The 22,133-nt window shown below is 36.9% G+C and overlaps 1 protein-coding gene across 1 annotated transcript in view; it reads left to right on the top strand.

Moving 5' to 3' along the window:
• LOC134372572 (IQ domain-containing protein H-like) overlaps positions 1–22,133 on the top strand; it is a 153,953-nt gene that overhangs the window by 68,145 nt on the left and 63,675 nt on the right. The window contains exons 13-14 of the mRNA XM_063090034.1: positions 4,132–4,307; positions 13,920–14,111. Of these exons, the coding sequence (XP_062946104.1) occupies positions 4,132–4,307; positions 13,920–14,111 (368 nt within the window). The remainder of the gene's footprint in view (positions 1–4,131; positions 4,308–13,919; positions 14,112–22,133) is intronic.

Below are 22,133 nucleotides of genomic sequence, written 5' to 3'. Positions count from 1 at the left end.
AAAATCTTCTTCATTTACTGAATCTTGCAGTGAGTGAGGTCAAAATTTTCTATTTGTGTATTATTGTCTATTATATTTTTGAGAGAATGAGTGGAAGATGGTATCGGAAATGAAGAATTGTGGTTTCACTGTAAGGATAAGAGGGTAATGAAGATAGATTTTTAAAAGAAGCTTTTATTTATATAGAGAGCATCTAGTTATTAGAAAACATGAAGTGTCTAGTAGAGCAAATTCTTAGAAATACAGACCTTCATTGAGTGATAGATACATCTTTGTAAAAGTCAGGTTCTCGCACTGGTTTGGTCTGTCCTCAGTCAGACACCGATCTGGGGCCAGGAGAGAAGGATGCATGAATGTGATGGCTTTGGCTGATACTGTTCAAGGCCAGGGGTCAGGTTAGGCTTAAAGAATATAGATTGCAAAGGCTAAGCAATAACATTGAGTCAGTTTGTGAGGCACTGGCCAAAAATTCAAGGTTAAACAAAAATTATATTTTTATTAGTTACCAAATAAGAACTTCTTTGTTTTGTTAAAATACAATTGCTTTGGCCCTTATTGAAACAAAACAAGGAAAATTTTGAATTATCAATGACCATCTTAGCTGGCTCTCTGGAATGACATACTTTACATGATTCATATATATTTCAGCATCATTATTATTTTATAAATGCCATTTGATAACAAAAATACATCAGTACTAGAAATTTACAGTGTCCTAAAATAATAATAGAATAATTGCTTTAATCTATTATCTAGGCACTAATGTTTTCGGCATTACAAAAAAAATTTTAATGACTTGAGATTGATTTGTTAGTGCTGAGCTATTTCAACTAAAGTCCTGACTGGATGGAAACCACTGAAGTGCAGCAGAGGGCAGGCTTTGCTCTAATTTATTTTAACAAATTTTTTTCTTCAGCTTTTTATATACCCTCTATATATAGTACATAAATGATCTTCAACTAATTTCTTTACAAAAGATTCTCATTATTGGGAAGACTTGAAAGTATTAGACTTCTATTTTAAATAATTCAATAATTCAGTCTGTGTCCACCTGCAATGAAAAATTTTTACTAATACGGACATTTCTGAGAGCTTATGAACTAAATGCCTTTTCTTCTTACACTATCTTCATGATACAGCAATGCAATCATAAAACCTCTTCAAGAGGAGTAATGAAAGTTTAGAAATAGGTGGAAGAAAATGTATTTCCTTGTGAAATAAAAATATGAAGAAACTAGAAAAATTAGTAACAATTTTGTGGAAGAAAAATTAATTATCCCTTTTTGTTCCATTAATTGCTAGTAAAGGGTGTGGATTTTTCTGTTTACTCGGGGAAAAAAAGATAATCTGATCACACCGGTAAGATACGTCATTTGATATTAGTTGTGAAGTCAGGGTTGTCAGATAGAGAACCCCAATGGCTAGTATTTCCAGTTCCTAGATAAGTTAAGCCAAGGGAGTGACTGATTTGGACTACTGACAAGCAGTCAAAGAAACTTTCATCTTTGTATTAGTCCTTGGAACTGGGTTACTTATAAGAAAATACTGCTTATAACAAAATACTGGGAACTGGGTAATTTATAAGAAAACAAAATTTATTGGTTAAAGTTTCTGAGGCTGGGAAATCCAAAGTCCATCTGGTGGTGGCAACAGTGACCAGGGGTCTCACATTGCAAGAAAAGCAGAGAGAGCAGAGAGAGAGAAAGACAGACAGAGAGAAGAAGACAGACAGAGAAAGAAGAGACTTTTCTTAGAAAGAGTCTACTCTTCTTTCTAAGCCCTCAGAACAATGCCTCTCACCACCATTTTCAATCCATTCACTACTGCACAGTCCTACAATCCAATCACCTCATCAAGGCCCCACCTTTCAGTTACCATAATAGGATTTCCCACCCTCTTAACAGTCACAGTGGTGGCCAAGTTCCTAATACATAAAACTTGGGAACACAATTCAAGCCTCAATGAGTTTTGGGGGACATAATTCAATCCACTACAACCTTCATATCAATTCCTTTCCAAAATTAATTAATTGTGAACATTTGTAGATTCGTGATGAAACCACACTAACACTGAATGTTAGAGTTAATAATATGTATTCCTTTGCCAGAAATGAACAAGAGCGGTGAAATTAGCAACATGATTTGTTAGCATTTGTAACCTAGAAATTCCGCCCCCCCAAAAAATTTATCTTCTCCAGCAGAATCTGTAGGCTATTTTTGTTGGTTTTGTGTGTATGTGTCCTATTCTTTCAGACCTACAAAAAATAAAATAAAATAAAACCACTAGTTTGCTTCTAAAAACCACTAGTTAAGACACTAGTCTCTTCTTCAAAATACAAGATGTGGTATAACTAATTTGATTATTCAGAAATTGAATACAAGTTATTTAATTACTGTATCCTCTGTTAAATTATTTTGTGTTTTATGTGGCAGTTTGGTTTCAAAATTAAATGGGAGTCACTTAAATATTTACATGTATAAACTACCTAGTCTGGGCCCAGCACTGAGCCAGTTCAGAAGACATTACCTCTAGGTCTCCAGATGGGGAGATTTCTTCTGCATGCCTTGTATCCAAGTGTATAAGTCTTTCCACTTCCTGAATCTCTCCGTTCTCTCAAATCCCTTCAGTCAACCCACAGGTATTTACTGCGTGACTCCTATGTAGCCTGCACTATACCAGTGCTTGAGGAAATATAGGAAAGAGTATAAACATTGCCTTTAAGGAGCTTGGATAGACAAGATTTCTAGATTTGAAACAATAGGATGGAACAACAGAGGACACGACTTCATGGTGTGAAATCTTGAGGCACTGATCCAAAGGAGCACAAATGTGGGGTGCGGGGAGTGTTTACTAGCCTGCTCACGGTGGGCCACAGAGATTCATGCACATGTGCTGTTTATCGAGCACTTACTATGTGCCAGATGCTGCACCAGGTACTTAACATCTATTCTTTCATTTAATACTCTCTAAAACTCTATGGCCCAGGTGGTTTTATTCCCCATTTTACAGATGAAGAAACCAATGCTTAGAAAAGTTAAATAATGTGCCCAGGGCCCTAGGCAACTGAACAAGAATTTAATGAGTCTGGGCTCTGTATATTCTGCCAAACTGAACAGAGGAGTCTTAAAATCCCTTCTAACCCTACCTGCCTGAGGAACATTCACAGCACTCCCTCCTGTGGACCTCTCTGAGTACCTGGTCTGTATGCTTCCTGGTGTTCACTACTCTCTCCTCCAGGTTTTACAACTAGCTGTGCACATGAAATAGTTGCTCCTGAAGGGCATCTCAGTCAGTTTGACTGTGTGTTTCCCTCCATGTCTAGCCAAGTGCTTTGCCCCTACTGATCCAGTCAGCTATTTTCTGAATGAATGAATGACTCCATTTACTGCTGACTTCCTCCTCTGTACTCTCTAAAATACTCTGCAGCATGGAATGGGTAATCTCATCTCACTGTTCCATTTGGATGGGATATTTAGTTAGGATTTCTTCCTATGTACATAATAAGAAACACATCTTAAGAAGGAAAACAGTTAAGACAGTGTTTGCTTTAAGCCAAGAATCACTCAATGTGCTATTTATGTAATATACTCCTCTTTGGGAATGGAGCAGGGAAAAGGTTGCTTTTCCGAAATAATCATTGCTATGGTCATAATTAGACCGTTTATTTGGACAGGACATTCCCTGAATTGGCACTGTCAAATCAAGGCAGAATAAGAAATTGCAATTTCATCAGCTTCTAAGGTTAATAGCTCTGTTTTATAATTTACTGAAGTTAATAGGATAAATTTTTAAAGCGTCATGCAATTCCCATTGATGTTAATGGGAATTGTGTGGCTAAATCCCCCTGTATTATTTGAAAGTGCAATTCCCTGGTACTTCACAGTTCTTCTGAAGGAATCATTGCATTTATTTTGTTGGTGGTGGTGTTATTTATCTTTTCTTTAGAGAAGTACCAAAGTGCAAAAAAGCTAGTTAGATTGCTAAAGTGTGTACAAAACCAATCTAAACTAACTTCAATATGGCTTTTGGATATACTCTGTATTTTAAACTGCACAGCATCTATCGGATGCCAGAGTTCATAATGTCATTTACCTTTATACCAGTAATTAACATCGTGCCTGTTGTTTTTAGATGCCAATGTGAATGTCATCTACATCAGCTCCCATTACATGAATGATGAGTTAATGCTGTATTACAATAAAATCCTGAGTCTACACGCAGCTGTCAAATCGGGGAAACTTGAGGACAGAAGTGACCTGCAGGACAGGTTCAAAATTATCACCCCTGAAGCTGTAAACATCTTCACTGTGAGTTTGTCTTCTAATTACTACGGCTTCAGGGATGCAGTAAAATTAAATTGGAGATTTTATAACTTGCAACACTCTGGTACACATCAGTGAAATATTATTGCAAGTCTAACAGCTTTACTGATTAGACTACTAGCTGGACTGCAGCAAATAAATCTCCTGGTTTAACTTTCAGACTTAGTTGAGCTGCCCCTGCCCAGTTTCTATGTAGCTGAAGCCTAATTGCAGTTATTGGGTGGTACCATCAAGTAGGTGAGTTTATAACACCTACCATTCCTTTTTCTTAATTTTGTGTGGAGGATACCAGGACAGAGAAAGGCTGGGCCTGCCCATGGTCACAAAGCTGGTGAGGGACAGAATCTAGACCAGGGCCCCTGTTTTCTGATTCCTTGTTACGCCATGGTTTTTTTCCTCAGGGGAATTTGGCCTGATTTACCACATCACATAGTTCATAATCAAAAAGGTTCAGATTTTTAAAAAATTTATACTGATTTTTTAAAGAATGGAATGAATTCCGAATAGAATTTCATGCCTAGACAAGAGTAGCCTTTGGGAAATTCATGGAAACATAAGGGCAGTCTTCCAGAATAAGACAGCACAAAAGATGGCTTGAAATGAATTTTCCTACATTTTAACAAGAATTTAAACTTTACATGTTAAACATCAACATTTTAATACCCTAATGGACTGTGAAATTGAGGAAACTATTTTTTGTATAATAAAGTCTCATGAATTGGAATGACTGCTTTGCTCCTGGATTACCTTGTGGCCTTGGGCAAGCCCCTTTACCTCTCTGGTCCTCTGTTCTTCATCTATAAAATGAAGTGATGGATTAGATCATTCCAAAGTCCTCTCCAACCCTATAATCCTGTTACCTGAGAAATTGACTCTTGCCAGTCCACTCTTCAATCTGCAAGCAGGACGTAGACAGCACTCACAAGTGCACTGAGTTATGGTCATAGTGTCAGTTTGCATCTTTGTGAGTAGAAACAAGTAAGCAAGGTTTTAAGTACTTAATACTTCTCCTCATAGCTTAAATTTAAATTATTTGAGTACTTAATCACTCATAGGCAATCAACCTTTTAAAATACAAAAATTAAACTCCCACTTTCAAATCAGTTCCTGCTCATGTTTAGCTATTGCTTTATTTCTTTTTAATGGGTTTGAGAGACTGTATCAGTGCTGATTTTCATTCAAATGTATGGCTTTGAGGAGTTTTTTTAAAGCATGCCAAAAATCTGTTTGTACATCTCTCCAAGTTATTATACAACGCTTGAATCTGTAATGGTAAAATGTGTTCTTATAAAAGTAATCATGTCTACTTTTGGACATTTTAATGTTTACGAAGACATCCTAAACAACTACCTTTGTCTCAGGTAAGAAAAAACAAATACAGCCCAGTGGTGATAAATTAAATGTAGCCATAATGCAATGGAATTAGGAACATTTTAGAGTTTTGTTATCTATGTTAACCCACTGCCTGGATCTGATGATACTGATTTTCTCTAAATGGTCATACAAGACCTGCGGTCAGTAATATGTTCTCTGCCATCACTCACTCACATTTGTATCTTTATTAAACACGTATTGAACTCAGTGCTGTGGTACCATCTTGCCTGAAGAATAAGGCATGCCTACAGATGACGATAATACTGAGTCGGGTAGAGTACTTGCCAATAGAAATAAGCAAACCTAGAGGAAACAGAAATCCATCCTGGCTGGAAATGTGCTCAGAGCTTTAAAATTAGGTTCTATTGCTGCATCTGTCATCCCTCTTCACATCTCATCAACCCATCAGACCTTCACTGCTCACTCTATCAAATGGGGAAACTGTGGCAGCAGTGGCATGCCAATTGTGCTAAATGGGTTCGAATCCTGCCTCTGCTGTTTACTAGCTGTGTGACTTCGGGCAAATCACTTGAGCCTCAATTTCCTCATCTTCAAAATAGGGACTGTTAATTGATACGGTGTTTTATGGATCAAATGAGAGAACACATGTCAAAGGCTTTGACCTTGTGAACTTACCATGGGAGGACTGCTACCTTGGAATGCTCTCGAGAGTACCCTGAAAAGCTCACCATGGACACTATCACTCAAGTCACCAGTTCTCCTGGACAGTTAATTTTTTTACATTTCCTCATTGGAATAATTTGAGGGAAAAAGAAAGGAGTGAGAAAAACAGGAAGAAAGGCAGTGGTCAACCAGATGAGAAACACAAACCCAGCAGGTGCTGTCACTAACCATTGCCTAATAGAACTTCACTTCCTAGAACTGCATTCTCAGAAGAACATTTGAAAAATGGATTTAAATTATAGTAGAAAAGGCATATTGCATAGATTTAAGGAGCTTGGAATAGAATACCTAATATGTAGAAAGGGCCCAGTAGGATAAATTATATAAATCCTCTTCTCAAGGGAGCTCTGTTTTTTGCCTTTTTTTATTGTGGTAAAATGTGTAACATAAAATTCACTATTTTAACCATTTTTAAGTGTGCAGGTCAGTGACATCAGTACATTCACATTGTTGTGCAACTGTCACCACTATCAATTTCCAGAACTTTTCATCATCCCAAGCAGAAACTCTGTATCCTTTAAACGATAAGTCCAGAAGAGGTCTGGTTTTAAAGTTATCTCAGAGCTGTAAGTACCCTAGAGACTTCTAGTTCAACCCCTCGTTGGGATATGGGTAACCGAGGCTGAGAAAGGTCGAGTTTTCTAAATCACCTAGCAAGACAGGACTGAAACCCAGTGGCTCTCTCCAGTCCATTTCTCTTTCTCCCATACTCAGAAGTTATATTCTCCAACAGTTTGCAAATGGGCGCCTCTGATATTCCTGGAAACAGTTGCTTAGAATTTCTCCACATTTTAATGCTGAGTTGAGTAGATAATTTTTCACTATAATTGGAGGAGTAGGTGCTAGTCTGTAATACCCCTTGAACTCTCTTAGGACTTCGGCACCTTTACATTATATTATTTGCATGACATTTTAATTACTTTATTTTTAAAAGAGGATTTTCTCTGTAATAATAATAATTACTACCGTTTATTGAGTATCAATTCAATGCCATGTATTATACTAGGTATTTTATATTCATGATCTTATTTTAACCTTAGAGCAACCCAGCAAATGAGTATTTTTATTCCTGTTTAACAGATGAAGAAATTTAGGCACAGGGAGTCTAAGTCACTTGCCCAAGTTCACGTAGCTTATAAGTGATAGAGCTGGTTTCAAAGGCGATTTGTTTGAATCCAAAGCCCCAGCACTTTCCTGTGTACCCTGCTCCTCTCTTTTCTAGAGGAAGTGAAAACAGTCTTGGTTTCTCGTATTCCATCCTAGAGTAATGTCTTTCCCATGACCATCTTCTCCTGAAAAAATCATACCCATCCTTCAAAATTCACCTCAACCCCAACCTCTTTCATAATAATAATGCTAGCTATATTAGTCCATTTATGTTGCTTATTAACAGAAATACCTGAAACTGGGTAAAGAAGCAATATTTATTTCTTACAGTTTCAGAGGCTGGGAAGTCCAAAGTCCAGGGAACACGTCTGGTGAGGGCTTTGTTCTTGTTGGTGACTCTATTCAGTGACTCACAGTGTCACATGGTGGGTGGCAGAGCAAGAGAAAGCTAACCTCACTGGCTCTCCTTTTAAAGCCCTCAGAACCACGCCCATGACCACCATTAAATCATCGATGGATTAATCCATTTACTAGGGCATGGTGCTCACAATCTAATCACCTCTTCAAGGCCCCACCTTTCATTTACCATATAGGATTTTCCACCCTCTTAATACTGTCCGTAGGGATTAAGCTTCAATGAGTTTGGGGGAACATTCAATCCACAGCACCAAATAACATTCATTAAGCACTTATTATATCCAAGATACTATTATAAGTGTGTTGCATGAATTATCTCATTTAATCCTCACAGCATCCCTATGACGTGGGTACTATTATTATACTCATTTTACAGATGAGGAAACTGAGGCACAAGGAGAATAGGTAATGTGTCTTTTCAGCTCTCTCCATCAGTGGCCTCTGCCTCTCTCTTCCAAGCCTCTGAGTCACTCTGTAGCTCTTTATGGCCCTTATCTGCCTTGTATGAGTTATGCATTAACTGTTCTTATTTGTGTCCCCACTCCTTGAAAGGAGAAATGTGGTTGTATTAGTTTTGATGTGTGCTGCCAATCTGGCTCTGTCCTCTGCCCCTGTTACACATGCCAGAATTATTTATTTAATTGAATAAGACAGACAGTCACATGTATTCCTGAGCTGAGTCTAACTAGACAAAAATTTTAAAAAGGTTTTCATTGAAAAGTGAATTTGAGTCTTGCTGAAATTTTCAAATATTTTTCGTTTGTGAATCCTTTCCATAGTTGTTGGCTAGAGCTATGATAATCACTATAAAAGTGCATATTCTCTGAAATGGACTTTGTGGTAGAGTTTTGGAAAGAGCATATCAAGACAAGTTTCTTTTCTCTACTGATAGGAGTTTGTATAGCAAAGAATACTATGGGGCTTTTTTCTTCATTTTTTGTATTGATTTTGCAGACGCTTTAGTGTTAAACCATGCCAGAAGGGTTGCAGAGATGAATCACTATTATCCAAAGGCCGCCAGCCTCTTTTCCTTCTGACAGAAGGATAATTCCACGTGGATCAAATAAATACAGATGTGTAGTAATTAGTTCTATTCCCAGTGAGCCCATTTCCAACACACTAAAGACATGAGCGATTATGGAACCTCACCCCAACAGCTTTTATCAATTTAAACTGCTAAACAACAGGATAGGTCATAACCCAGCCTGCTATTAATAACGTATGTATTATGCGCAATATTATAAATGAGGTATATGGACTAGAAAAAGGACACCTTTTAACAAGAATTATATGGTCTTCTCTCAGAAGCATCATATGTGCCTGGCCACTCACCTGATGTACAGTCCCAAGGCAATCAAAAGAATCAAAAATCTCATCCAAGGAAAAGAGGCCTACATTGTCGGCGGGCTCCTCCACAGAGATGACTTAGCTGTGGCTGATATGTTAAACGTACCCATCCTGGGCTCGGAGCCTGAACTTGCTCATCTTTATAGTGCCAAGTCTGGAAGTACACGGGTCTTTGAGAGTGCTAACGTGCCAGTCCCTCCTGGAGTATGTGACATCTATAGTCAGCAACAGGTATGTGGGGTGGACATGTGAGGCTCTGTTCTAATATTTCACGTCCTCTTGACCTTGTGCAACTTCAGGTCTTCTGGAGCCAGCCCTATCCGATGAAGAATGTGTGGAATACCTGAGGTGATTTGAGGGGATCTTCTTTAGGCCTTCATGTTTTAAAGTGTCTTCCTATCATCTTGTAAAAATTGCTGGAATTTCTAAAATATTTACTAATTTGGATTAAGACATTGAAGGTCCTGTTAAAATTATATATCATTTGGAGTAATCTGCTATCAATATTTAATGCCTTAACATGGATTAATTCATCATCATATCAGCTAGCCTGTCATTTAGTAGGACCCTAAGAAATATGAGAGTAAGTTTTGGCTAATAGAAGCAGTTTTGAAAAACTCCAGAGAGTGAGCTTCTCCCCTGGGTCAGATTGCAGAGGGCCTGTAGCAGTGGGCTGCAGACTTTCTTGGCTCTGTAAAAAATACTTTGGCTCCTCAGAAAAGGCCCTTAAGGGAGGAGGAGAAAGAGCCCAGAAAGGGGAAGTGATATGGCCCCAGAATTAAAACCATCTGCTTCTGAGAATAGAATGGTGGTTTCCAGACACTGGGGACGGGGGGTGGAGAGTGTTGATCAACAGGTATAATGTTTCAGTTACGCAAGATGCGTAAGTTCTACAAATCTGCTCTCCAACACAGCACTTATAGTTAACGATACTGTGTTATACACTGAAAAAGTTTAACAAGGTAGACGTCAAGTGTTCTTATCACAAAAAACCCAGCAACAAAGAGGAACTTTTGGAGGTGATGGATATGTTTATTACTTTGATTTTGGTGATGGTTTCATGGGTGTGTGCATATGTCTAAACTCATCAGATTGTGCGGTTTGTTGTATATTAATTATGTCTCAATAAAGCTATATAAATAAATAAATAAAACTATCTGCTTCTGGTTTTGCTTTGGACCAGGTATGTGGTTATGTATTCTTCCAGCAGATAGTTAGGGCCCACAATATTTGGAGAAATATATTAGCCACTAGAAATATTTTCTCTTTGAGTTAGCTCTGGCAGGTGTTCTCTCATTTAGCAGCCATCTGTTTTCATAATAAAGAAAATGAAAAGACAAATGTCTGTTAACATTTCCTAACCTCTGTTTCAGTACATCGCTTCTTGACCATTACGCTGAGCCAATCACAAATTATACCCCCAACCACTTGGGAAGTTAAAGAACCGTGCACAAGGAGGCAGTTTGTGAGGGACAATATTTAGGGATCCCCTTTCTACTCTCAGTCACCTGATCATGATGCGCCACACCTAATAGCCACTGAACCCCAAAATCAAGCCTTTCAACAAATCATACTTTGCAGAAACTGGTTTGAAGATACGATTGGCTTATTAAATTTCCCTAAAGTGTTTCAGTCTTGCTAGAGTATTCTTGGGCAATACATGGGCTTATTTCGGAAGTTGCTCTTATAAGTATCTTATTCTGGGACAGGCACAGGCAATTTTAGTAGGAGTGGAATAGAGAGGCTCCACCTGGGCTGGTGTTTCACTTCCATTGTCATTAACCTTCACTGGAATTTGAACATAGCAAGGTAGATAGCTTGACTCTGCTTCCCAGTAAAATATTTGGCTGGTAGGCTTATTACAAGTAAAATACGCTTTTAAATATTACAATTTCACACATACACATTGCATTAAATTATCTTCAAAACTTTAAAATGTCCTATGTGCAATATTTTATTGTATATTGCTTTCATCTTTACTGAGAACTTTTTCTTTGTTATTAAATATTTTAGAACTTTATATGTTGATTGTGGTTAAAGATACAGATACATTTCATGCAGTAAAACCTCCCTCTAGTGCTAGTATTCAGGAATAGGACTAAAAACTTTCTCATAGACACATCAGATTGGAGGGATGTCATTTGATATATATGGTATGTGCAAATTGCATAACAATAAACCAAGTTTTATTAGAGCTCTACTCTACTTGTTTGGAAAACATACATTTGAGGTCATTAAGAATTGAAGTTCTACATTGAGGTTTTTCCAGGTAGTGACTACCCTACCTAATCTATCTGAGCATGTCAGCATTTTGAATCTGCAGATGGTGATGAATCAGTAACACTGACTTTTTACTAATATGCATCATAAATTTAAAGCTGATGAAAGAAAGATGTGATTATTTTAACTTAGGCTAATAAGTATTTCTATCAGTTAGATTTTATCAGTAGTCATTTTTCTACTTCTGCTCTTTACCAGTATAAAATGAATCACAACTGAAAAATTTATTACATCTTTTGAACAGATAGACTCAAACAGAAAATGATAAATGTTTAGAAATAACAAAGTCATTTGGTTTATGATTAACTAATTTCTTTTTAAATCTAGCATGAACACTGTAAGCATTTCCTGTTTTGATCCATAAAGTAACTGTGCAAGTTCTCTTTCTGTCATGAACTCCCTATGAAATATTGACAGCTTTGGTTAAATAATCAAAAATGGCTATGCTATTTTAAAGCACTGTTCAATTTTCACTTAAAGATAGCACATAATTCTTTCCAGTGGTTCAGTCTTTACAATACTATTGATCCTTTTCATTACTGTGGGGGATCCATCAACAAATGCCCATTTGTAGGATTCTCAGAAGCAACAAATAATAGGATTTGGAAGAAACAGATAATAATTCTGTTAGTAGTTGAAACCTCTAAATATACAATATATCTAAATATGCAATAAAAAAGGCTATGCCAGAATGCCTTTCTTTACACCAGCAAAAGAATTTCATCTGGTGTTAACAGGCCAAAGGTCATTTCTACTTCTGCAAAGTGTATTCATAATGACTATTGATAGAATCTATCTTCTCAACACATTAGAGAAAGAAGGGATTTGACTTTGGAAGAAACATTAAAAAATCTTCAAAAGGCTATGTTCATTGCCATATGGTGTGTAGACCAGAGCACTTGTCATTTAAAAACAAATTATTCATAGACGCTATTTGACAATTAAGAAGCTAAAACAATTTCATTTTTGCCCTATCTGAATACGCTATAGTTGCATGGGGTTACCGGGGACCCCAAATATGGTCATTTTGATGTCTTTTCACACTGCCACGTAGTGTAGCATCCCCAGAAAGATTTGCTGGATAGACACAACTCTAGAGAGCAGATTGTTCCTTGAATCAAAATAATTTTAATCTTATAGCTCTAGACTTCAACAGAACTATAAATCTTAAGTCTTTTCACACTCTTTAGTTAAAAAAATTTCAAAATCAATTTGGCAGGCAAAGAGAACTCATCTAAAGAGGAGAGAATAAGAGTGTTTCAAAGACCTTCGTAGGTACAGGAGACCATAGCCAAGAACAGCATGGGTGGTCTCAGGAGACAGAATGTTTAGGGTTGTTCTATTGCCTTCTGGAAAGTGTAGACTGGAAAGTCTGATAAGAAGACAAGACAAAAAAATCTAATGAGTTATTTTTTTCCAAGGCTTGACTAGGACAGTGTTACTTATAATTAAGTCATCTTGCTATAGACTTTTGTCTGATTCAAACTCACCCCAATAGTTTATGGACTGTAAGGAAAGTTGCTTCCCTTGCTCCTCTTCTGTCTTCTTTTTCCACCTCACTCTTCTCCCCACCTCTCTGCACTGCAGGTTGGGATAGGCAGCACAGTGGAGAGGAAATGAGCATAGGTTTTGGAGTCAGAACAACCTGGGTGGAATCCAGTTCTCTGCCACTTAATGCTATGCGATTGTGAGCAAGTTATTTAAATTAGCTGAGCCTCAGTTTGTCTATGTATAAAATGGAACTAATAATGACACCTATAGGTTACATGAAATATTGTTTACATATATTGTTTACATGAAGGCTTGATCTCCCTTATCTATCTTGTTCTACAATACACTTGTTCATATATACATATAATAAACTTGCCCGTTGACCAGCCAAACAAATGTATTTCATGTACGTTAATAAGGAAAAAATTTAATGTTTTATAGGTTATAACATTTAAAAGCTCAACAAAGCTCCAAACAGTTAAAGTTTTCAAGACTATAACTCTTTATAGTCTTGAAACTATAAAAAAATCACTTGAGGAATCAATAAGTAAACACATAATTCTCTGAAAAAGAGAAAACAATACCCAGATTCAATTACAGATATCCAAGGATTCTTTCTTTTGTCTTCAAAAGCCAGCAAAATGATAATTTTGGAGCTTTGAATAAATAAGACTATACTTTTAAACATGTTTCTGGTCCCACTGGTGAATGGTTTCTTCACATCCTATATACATTATTTAAAATTTCTTTAATCTGTCTTAATAGCTAGAAGATAAGCTAATGAACAGACCATTTGAAGTAAAGATGCATGAGAAGTACAACAACTAAGCTAATGCGATAAAAAGGAACTGCAGGAAATCAGCAATATTAAATGTTGCCATGTCTTTGACCCCACAGATGATAGAACAGCTGAGTCAGCTGATAACCGATCACCTGAAAATCCAACGCTGGCTCTTCAAACTGGACAATGAGTGTGGAGGAAACGGAACTGCATTTTGTGACATTCCTTCCTTCCTAAGGTGCTACAAGTGGGTGCTAAAGGAGAGTAAAAGATACGGCTGCAAAGACTGGGGCAAGAAATGGGCACAGGTGAGTGTTCAATGGTGACTTAAATCACAGTGTCTGTGAACAGTGAGGTGATGAATCAGAAGGCTCAGCTAGGAGGCGGGAGTACTTTCTTCTAGACTCAGCTCCGCCACCTACCAGCAATGCCTTCCTTGGGCCTTAGTCCTTATATACAAAATGAATGGGATTGATTAGGTTATTTTAAATGTCCCTTCTTTGGGTCCTAAAAGTCTTCATTCATGTCTTCAAATTGCTTATGATAATTAGGAGCAACTTTTTTTGTCATAGTCAGGTAACATCACAAATCTCATTTGCCCTAGGTAGGTCTTGCTCATGTGCTTCTAACAACTGTTGTTATTAAGCTAGTTGTTATTATGAGATGAGATTCTATTAGTGAATGGTGTCAACTAGAAGTTAATGTATAATAGCATTTTGTCAGCAGTCATACAGTTTTTAAGACAATTCAAGGAAATTTATGTAACTGCTGGTTCCTAAAAGATACTGAGAAAATAGTACATTCCAGCCAGAAAATCTCCCAATAAAAGCTGAGCAGTAGATAAGAAGTCTTAGCAGGTGAGTGGCATGCATAAATTTTACCATATATATTGGTGGAGGAATGAACTGTACAAGATCTCAGCCCATTCCAGATTTGCTTAAAAATTAAAGTAATTTTGTATGGCTTAACATATAAATTAAACTTGCCATTCTAAAAGCTGTACCGTTTTGCATCCAGAGACCTAGACTTGCCTGGCTTCTCTTAATCCCACATCTCTGTTTTGGCTGACCTACTGATTAAAGCATAACTGATTAGGACAATTCAGACACAAGTTCCCTTAACTGGTTCCTTCCCTACCGGCATTCATAGCGGTGGGCTGTGCGAAGTGATTTGCATCTGCTTTGAGCATCCCACTACAGAAGTATATGAATCAAACACAAGTGATGGAAAGGGAGGGGCACACTAGAGGGAACCACATTATTCTTGGGAAAGTGAAATGATAAATGAATCTAGAGAACAGTCAAGAGAGAGAGTTCCCTTTGACAAATGTGACTCTTCTCCCCGTGATCTATTCTGGGATTTTCCCCCTCCATCAGTGAACGGACTAAATGCAGTACCTGTCATGGCCAGCTTTTTACATATTATTTAAAGGACACCAAAGTGAATTACTCTTCTAGAAAAAAATAAAACAAAGAAAATGTATTTAATTTTGAAGCCCATAGAGGTTTCCCTTATGTTCTCTTTGAACTTGAATTTTTTTCATATAGTATAGAATTTTCTTTTTAAAGCAAAACTGTTGAGATTAAACTATGAAAAACTATGACTTTTTAATCTAAAGAACTGAAATGTTAGTGTGCAAAGTATTTGCTGGCCTCAATATTTCAATAATTCTTAAAGAATTTCCCTGACACCAGACTATGATAAATTTAAAATATTTGACTTTAAGCTTAAAATATATTTAAAATACTGACATTTTGCTGAATTGTTTTTAGAGGCCTCATTGTACATTATTTAATTTCAGTTATCTTAAACTATAACATTTTAAATTGTCATCAAATACATTTGGCACTGTTGTTAATGTTATTAAGTGTGGAACTCTTGAATAATTAATAGTCTATCTAAATCATTTTTTAAAACTTAACAAAAACATAATCATTCAGAAATCTGAAGCCTATGCTTAGCTGTGGTGTGGTAGAAAGCCAAAAATAAAAATAAAAATAAAGCAGTTTTGAAAAGCCTTTTTCTTTTTTTTTTCTTTTGTAGGTGACTATTGATATTCTTTTGCCCTCAAAGTGAAATTGTATTTAGAGTAGAGGTGAACTACAGTTGCCATTGAATGTAGCTACTGAGAATTTAGGATTAGAATTCTCCTTTGTTCCAAAAGACCATCATAATGGTGCATATTTAGACACCAAAGCATTACTTTATGAGCACAGGTATGTTTTAATGTCCTATTACAGTTTTTAGACCTGTTTCTTTTGATAATGAAGATGTTGTGTCATCAAGCCTAGCCTGGCACATACAAAACATATGCTGGCAGGTTATTAAAAATTTCAGCTTCTTGATGAAAGACTATCCTGCAGGCTAAGAGTCCAGAGAAAGACTCCATTCTGGGAGAATTATTAGAAATGAGAATATGACTGTAAGCACTAAATTATGTTAATACTTACAAATAGCATCATTTGCATAGCAGTTTATGACACAATACCACGATTTTTCTCATTGGTATGTTGTAGGCAACAGATTAAAAACAATGCTGTTTATGGGAGTTTGAACTGTTTTGAGATTCTGTTGCATCTTATGCAGATATTGGTTTTAGATGTAGGCAGGATTCATTGTAGACTCAAGTATCTAATATAAAGATCATCTCTTCTTCCACCTATCTAATTTAGAGCCAGAGTTATTTAGCTGGTTGCAGTTGAGACTTGAAACAAAGTCATGAAGTCAACAGATGCTGAAAAACTGTAGTCACATCTGAAAAATCAGTATAGACATGTAGGTGATTTTCAGAAAAGCAGAATGTTACATGATGGTCACCATGAAAACAGAGCACAACTCTCTCATTTTTTCTTGGTGGCTTGGTACCAAGCCTGTCCTCTTCTTCCTACCAGCTAACAAAACCTACTCCCCCCAACAGGTTTCAGTGAGCTCATTTGCTTAAGTACTCAATGCTTGTTCAGGTTTAATGAATCCACACAGTTGCACACACTCCAAACTCCCCACTCCTTAGTTGCGGGTATTTATTTTCATTTAGTGGGAATAAAGTCTTAAATAAAGGAAGGCACACTTGTAGGGCAGAAACCTTCCTGGGTACACTCACTTACAACAGTCTAGGGAGACCCACGTAGACATTTACTGTGGTACCAGTCCTTCTTGTGGCTTTTTTCTTTTTTTAAAGGGTAAATTTTCCCTCTCTCAATCTCTGGGAGATCGTCTTGGTGGCAATGATGCTACGGGTGATGCTGCTTTGCAAGAGAAGGTCTTTGTAGAACAATTCCTCTGTGTAACGAGCTAAACCAGTTTACTTGGGTTTCTCTGTGTAGCCCTTCTTCGGGCCTCTGTTATCCTGGAGAGCCTGGGATGTGGAGGTCTTGGTGTCACTATTTTACCTCTTAATGAGAAAAAGGAAATTGACCTTGCTCTTGAATGCTACAATTAAATATAGCTATTTTAGTCCTTTGCAAGAGCAGTTTTACCTTTACTTGTTCTTTGGTTTATTTTGCTAGACATTTGGAATTAATTTGGGGATCACTAAAGGAAAAAAAGAAAAAGAAAGAAAACTAATTCAAGGCACTCAACCCTAGAAAAGGTAGAATAAGCCACAGTTGTCATTTTGCCTCCTTGTAGAACTAAGTCAGCAAATGAAATACACTATTACAAAAAAGAACCATCAACTAATTCGTGCCTTAGAACTGCCTGCATCTCCATCTCTGTTGTGAAGACCTCTGTCCACTCAGGATGACTTTGTAACTGGCTCATAGGGGCAGTAAGATGGCTGAGCTTGGTGCCTTGTATGAAATTTAATAGGTATTTATTAGGTGATCCCAAAGAGCCATTGCCTTGTAACCACATAACTTTTAGAAAAGTTATAAGAAAATAAAACAAGATTAAAGAAATATTTAATCAAATAAGTGCATAATTACTTCCCCCAAACATGTTTTTTTTTTCATTTTTATGTATTAATTTCCAAATGTGTGGTATTTATTTCTCATAGCTACAATAATAGCATATATACTAATTAAACATCAGATCTTAAACATTGTTCATTTTTATTAGATGTAGTATTCACAAGTAATAGCTATATAATATTCCCTCATATTGATTAACTCTAATATATTAAATCATTCAACTAAGTTGGAAATTTAGGTTATTTCCAGCTTTCTTTTCTTTTCTTTTTTTTTTTTTTTTTTTTTTGGTGGGGGGATAGGAAGGAGAGAGGGATGATTTGTTTATTTTTATTTTTGGTTTTAGTATATACCTCTTTTTGCCTTTGTTATTTCCCAAGGAGAAAGCCCCAGGACTAGAATGCTTTATGGCTCTTGTTACATACTGCCATATTTCTAAGAAGGTAGTACCATTTCCAAAGAAACTAGGAAAGATAAGCGTACTAGTTTTACTACAACCTTACCAGCATTGGATATTTTGAACTGTTTGCATTTTTATTTTAGATATAAAAATGTATCATATGTTGCTATTATTCAATTACTAGCAAAGGATATACTTTTTCTTGTCCTTATTTATTATTTGTATTTTATATCAAAAATGCAACATCTTGGTGTTAAGAAAAATCTACATTTTCTAGATTTAGAAAAAAGTCAAGGGTATCATTTTTCTAATCATTAAACTACATATAAATGATTATTCATTTGTTCTTTACATTTGTTTGTATATCTTAAAATCTTGACTTCTTAGGTTCTTTCGGTGCTAAGTTAGTTGCCAGGATACTGGCCTACACATGAGAGTAAGCATTTTTTAGATTCATGAATACACTGTTAAGGTATTGACATTTCCTTGTGTTTCTTAATAATTCAAGTAATAAAAAATAACATTGTAGAATACCTACTGATGCCAGACATTGTACTAAGCACATTAAAAGAATTGTCTCATTCAATCACAGAAAAACCCTGAGGTTTTTACTCATTTGCTTCCGCACTAATTTGATAAGAAAGATATTGTTATTCTGTTTACAGATGGAGAACCTGATGCACGGGAAGTTAAGTGGCTTGTCCAAGTTCATACAGCTAATAAAATGATTGTGCCTGGCTTTGAACCCACATCTGACACCTCCTAGCCCAGTGCTTTTGTCACACAGAGTCAAAGCTATTGAGAAAAGACTCTCTTATTTGAAAATCCTGGAGAAGTAGTCTCACTTAGGTCTTGCTTTTATGACCTGTACCATGTGCTGGCTGCCCTTGTGGCAGGTTTTCTGCTTTCCACAGAGACTTGGGGAAAACACATACGTCTCTGGAATGCAGCAGCCCCTGCTCTCGAATCTCTTCCCTTTCCTGGGTGACAGTGGAGCTGCCGTCCTTTTCCCATAAGGCGGCAAACTGGGAGGTGAAGGCAACCATCAATACACACACCTCAGAGCTGCAGAGGAGGAGGAGCCCTGCCCAGGGAGTCCTAAGATTCAGTTCTTGCACCCCAACTGCCCCACACCCCTGTTTATGTGCATGAATGATGAAAGAGAATTTTAGATATCACCCTTTGATCCTTTGTGAGGCTGACGGATTTTCAATGCTTTTCTCAATTTGATATGCTATCATGATCATTTTACCGATCCTATAAATTCTCAAAAAGCTTTCAGTAGCCTACCTTCACAATCAGATGTTGCAATAAAAATACGGTGAACATTTAAAACCCTGCTTTTTTGCATAAGCAACAAAATATTTTGTTTGCTTTTTTTTTTTTTTTTTTTAGTCTCCTGTTCCAGGTTAACACATTTAACTCTTTTAGGTAGAGTGCGTGTTGGAATAGGCTAGTCTGAATAGTTGAATGTTCAACCATTCAGTGAACAAGTAAAAGGCAGTTTGGCTTCGTGGTGTCCCATAGCCCAGGCACACCTAGGTTGTCCTTTCATGCTTACTAGGGGGACAACCATGGGCAAATTACTTCAGCTCTCCAGGTCTCTGTTTCTTCATCTGTAAATAGGGAGAATATTAGTACCTGTCTCATGGGGAGGTGGTAAGAATTAAATGAGATAATCCTGTCAATGGATTAGTAATGTCCTTAGCACATAAGACTTCAAGAAATGCTACTCGCTATTATTAATATTACCGTAAAATTGTACTAGAAAAAAATACAGGTAACATTGAACAAGTACATACAATTTAATCTTTCTTTGGTGATTTAGAAGGTCCTTTATAAGCTTCCAGAATATTGTGGCGTGCATCAGTTATCATCATGTAGGATTGTAGCTACTGAAGATACAGAATGTTGATTCAGTTGTTCCTACCCTATGATTAACCCAGATAATGCCTTTAAAAGATAAATCTTGATAGCAGCCTGATTTTTTTATCATTTGAAAACAGAAAACAATTCCATTTATTTGAACTTCCTACATGTTGAATAAAGAGGCTTGATAAAGTAGAGATTATTCTGACCAAAAGCTTGAGACTCATTTGCTTCATTTTCTGGTTCCAGTTGGTGTATTTTCTAATTAGTGTAGCAGCACGTCACCACAATCATTGGAAAGCCTTAATCATTTACATATTTTTCCTTATCTCTGAGAATGACTTAGAATGTTTTCTTCCAGTTCAGTGGTTATTTTCATGAAGCTGCCAGGGTTGAGTTTGAGGTGCTTCTCTGTGCCTGAGGAAGATGACAAGAGAAGGAACATTGCCTCCCCAAGTTAAATGAGAGCCAGGGTACCCCTTCTGAGGACCTGTAATAATCAGCTCTACAAGCTGTTGGTTTGTGTGTCCTATTGATTTAATATGCTTCTAATCAGTACATAAAGCTATGGGCCTGCAGTGTTAATTTTTCATATGCTTACAAAGTACCCTTTGATTTTCTGTCACACGTTAATTACAGCGTTTTGCCATTAAATAGGAAGCTTTGTGTAAACTAATTACTAGGTAATCATTGTCTACTGCAAGCGTGCTGTTTGTACCTTTTATTTTATTCTAAAAATGCACAGATCTCACAGTCTGGAAACACTCTACCTTCCAGCCATTAGCTCTCACTAATTCATAGCATTATTGTGGTGAGAGTGTAGGAGTTGTAATTGTTGTGGTATCAGAGCTGTTAATTACCGGAGTAAACAGTTGAAATGGTGCCAAGGTCTATTGTACAAGGCAGAGAAAAGGAGGTTTAAATGTTACTCCCACCATCTGGGGACTGGAGGAGAGGCAAATGCTGGAAAGCAGCAGTGAGGCGCTATCGCCGCTTCAGCTCCAGGGTTGGCGGCCATATGGATCCGGAATATTTTGAATCAATTGAATTTAATTGCCAGTTTTTCGCAATAACAGCGTGGAAGGAAGGAATAAAGCAAAAGATGAGAGAAACGAGAATTGGTTAGTGTGTTCACATCCAGGAAGTCTCCGTTGGAGTTCTTTTGGAAATGTCTGCTTTGCTGCAAACCACAGAGCAGGCGTGGGTATTTGGAACAGATTCAGGATGAGTTTTACTCTCCTCTCACGGCGACCGCGCCATTTGCTTCTGGTCGTCTGTCCTTGATGCCCCTTGGTGAGAGAGAGATGCCCTTGAGAAGGCTCGGATGTTCCTGTAACTGTGCCAGGTCTGAAAAAAATCCTCACTTTGGAATTCACTGATTTATTGTCCTGGTATTTTAATGAGCATGGCCGGTAGAAAGAAAACAATACGTAAGGCCACTACATCATCTGTACATGTGGAAATAGCAAAGAAACACCGCTGTCCACCCTGATTAAGAAAAGTAGTCACTTTTCCATTCCTTTTGTATAAAATTAAAATATAAATTCTCCTGATAGCCTCTCATTTCATTCCACAAACTTACTCCTCTCCCCCACCACTTGAATGAAAAATCAAGTCCAAAGGGCTCATGTGTTTTCTTATGTTTTTAATTTTCAATTAAAGAGCTTTCATCAGCATATGCAATTTTCTCAGCCAGAGATATTTCTCTAACTAGAAAGAAAGAAACCTATTACCAGTAATAAATAATTATGGATACTTCCACTTATGGCTGATTTTTAAACTGCATGGTTTCTGCTTTAAAATATTGCATGATCTTTAAAACAGTCCTATGTATTTACTTGATGTCACTCATATTTTAATATGATTTCCTTTAAAACCATTTTCCAATGTTGAGAATATTTTTAAAACACCAGCCACTTGCTGCTGTAACTACTTTTTAATATTGTTCCCAAAACATGAACATATTCTTCTTTTTTTAAACTACCCTGGATTGTTTATTTTTAATTGTCCTTTTAGCAGATGGTGAAGTAATTTCGGGGTGTAAAGTAAACAACTCCTTTAAAGAGAGAGATCACAGACCGCCACCTACACCATGAACCGAAGGACAGTGCTTGTTGAGCTTTTATGATGGCAGTTTTGTCCCGGGGAAAAATTTT

The sequence above is a fragment of the Cynocephalus volans genome, chromosome 3 (genome assembly GCF_027409185.1).
Source record: "Cynocephalus volans isolate mCynVol1 chromosome 3, mCynVol1.pri, whole genome shotgun sequence".
In the NCBI taxonomy this organism is placed as follows: Eukaryota; Metazoa; Chordata; class Mammalia; order Dermoptera; family Cynocephalidae; genus Cynocephalus; species Cynocephalus volans.
This window is presented reverse-complemented; position numbering and strand designations above follow the sequence as displayed.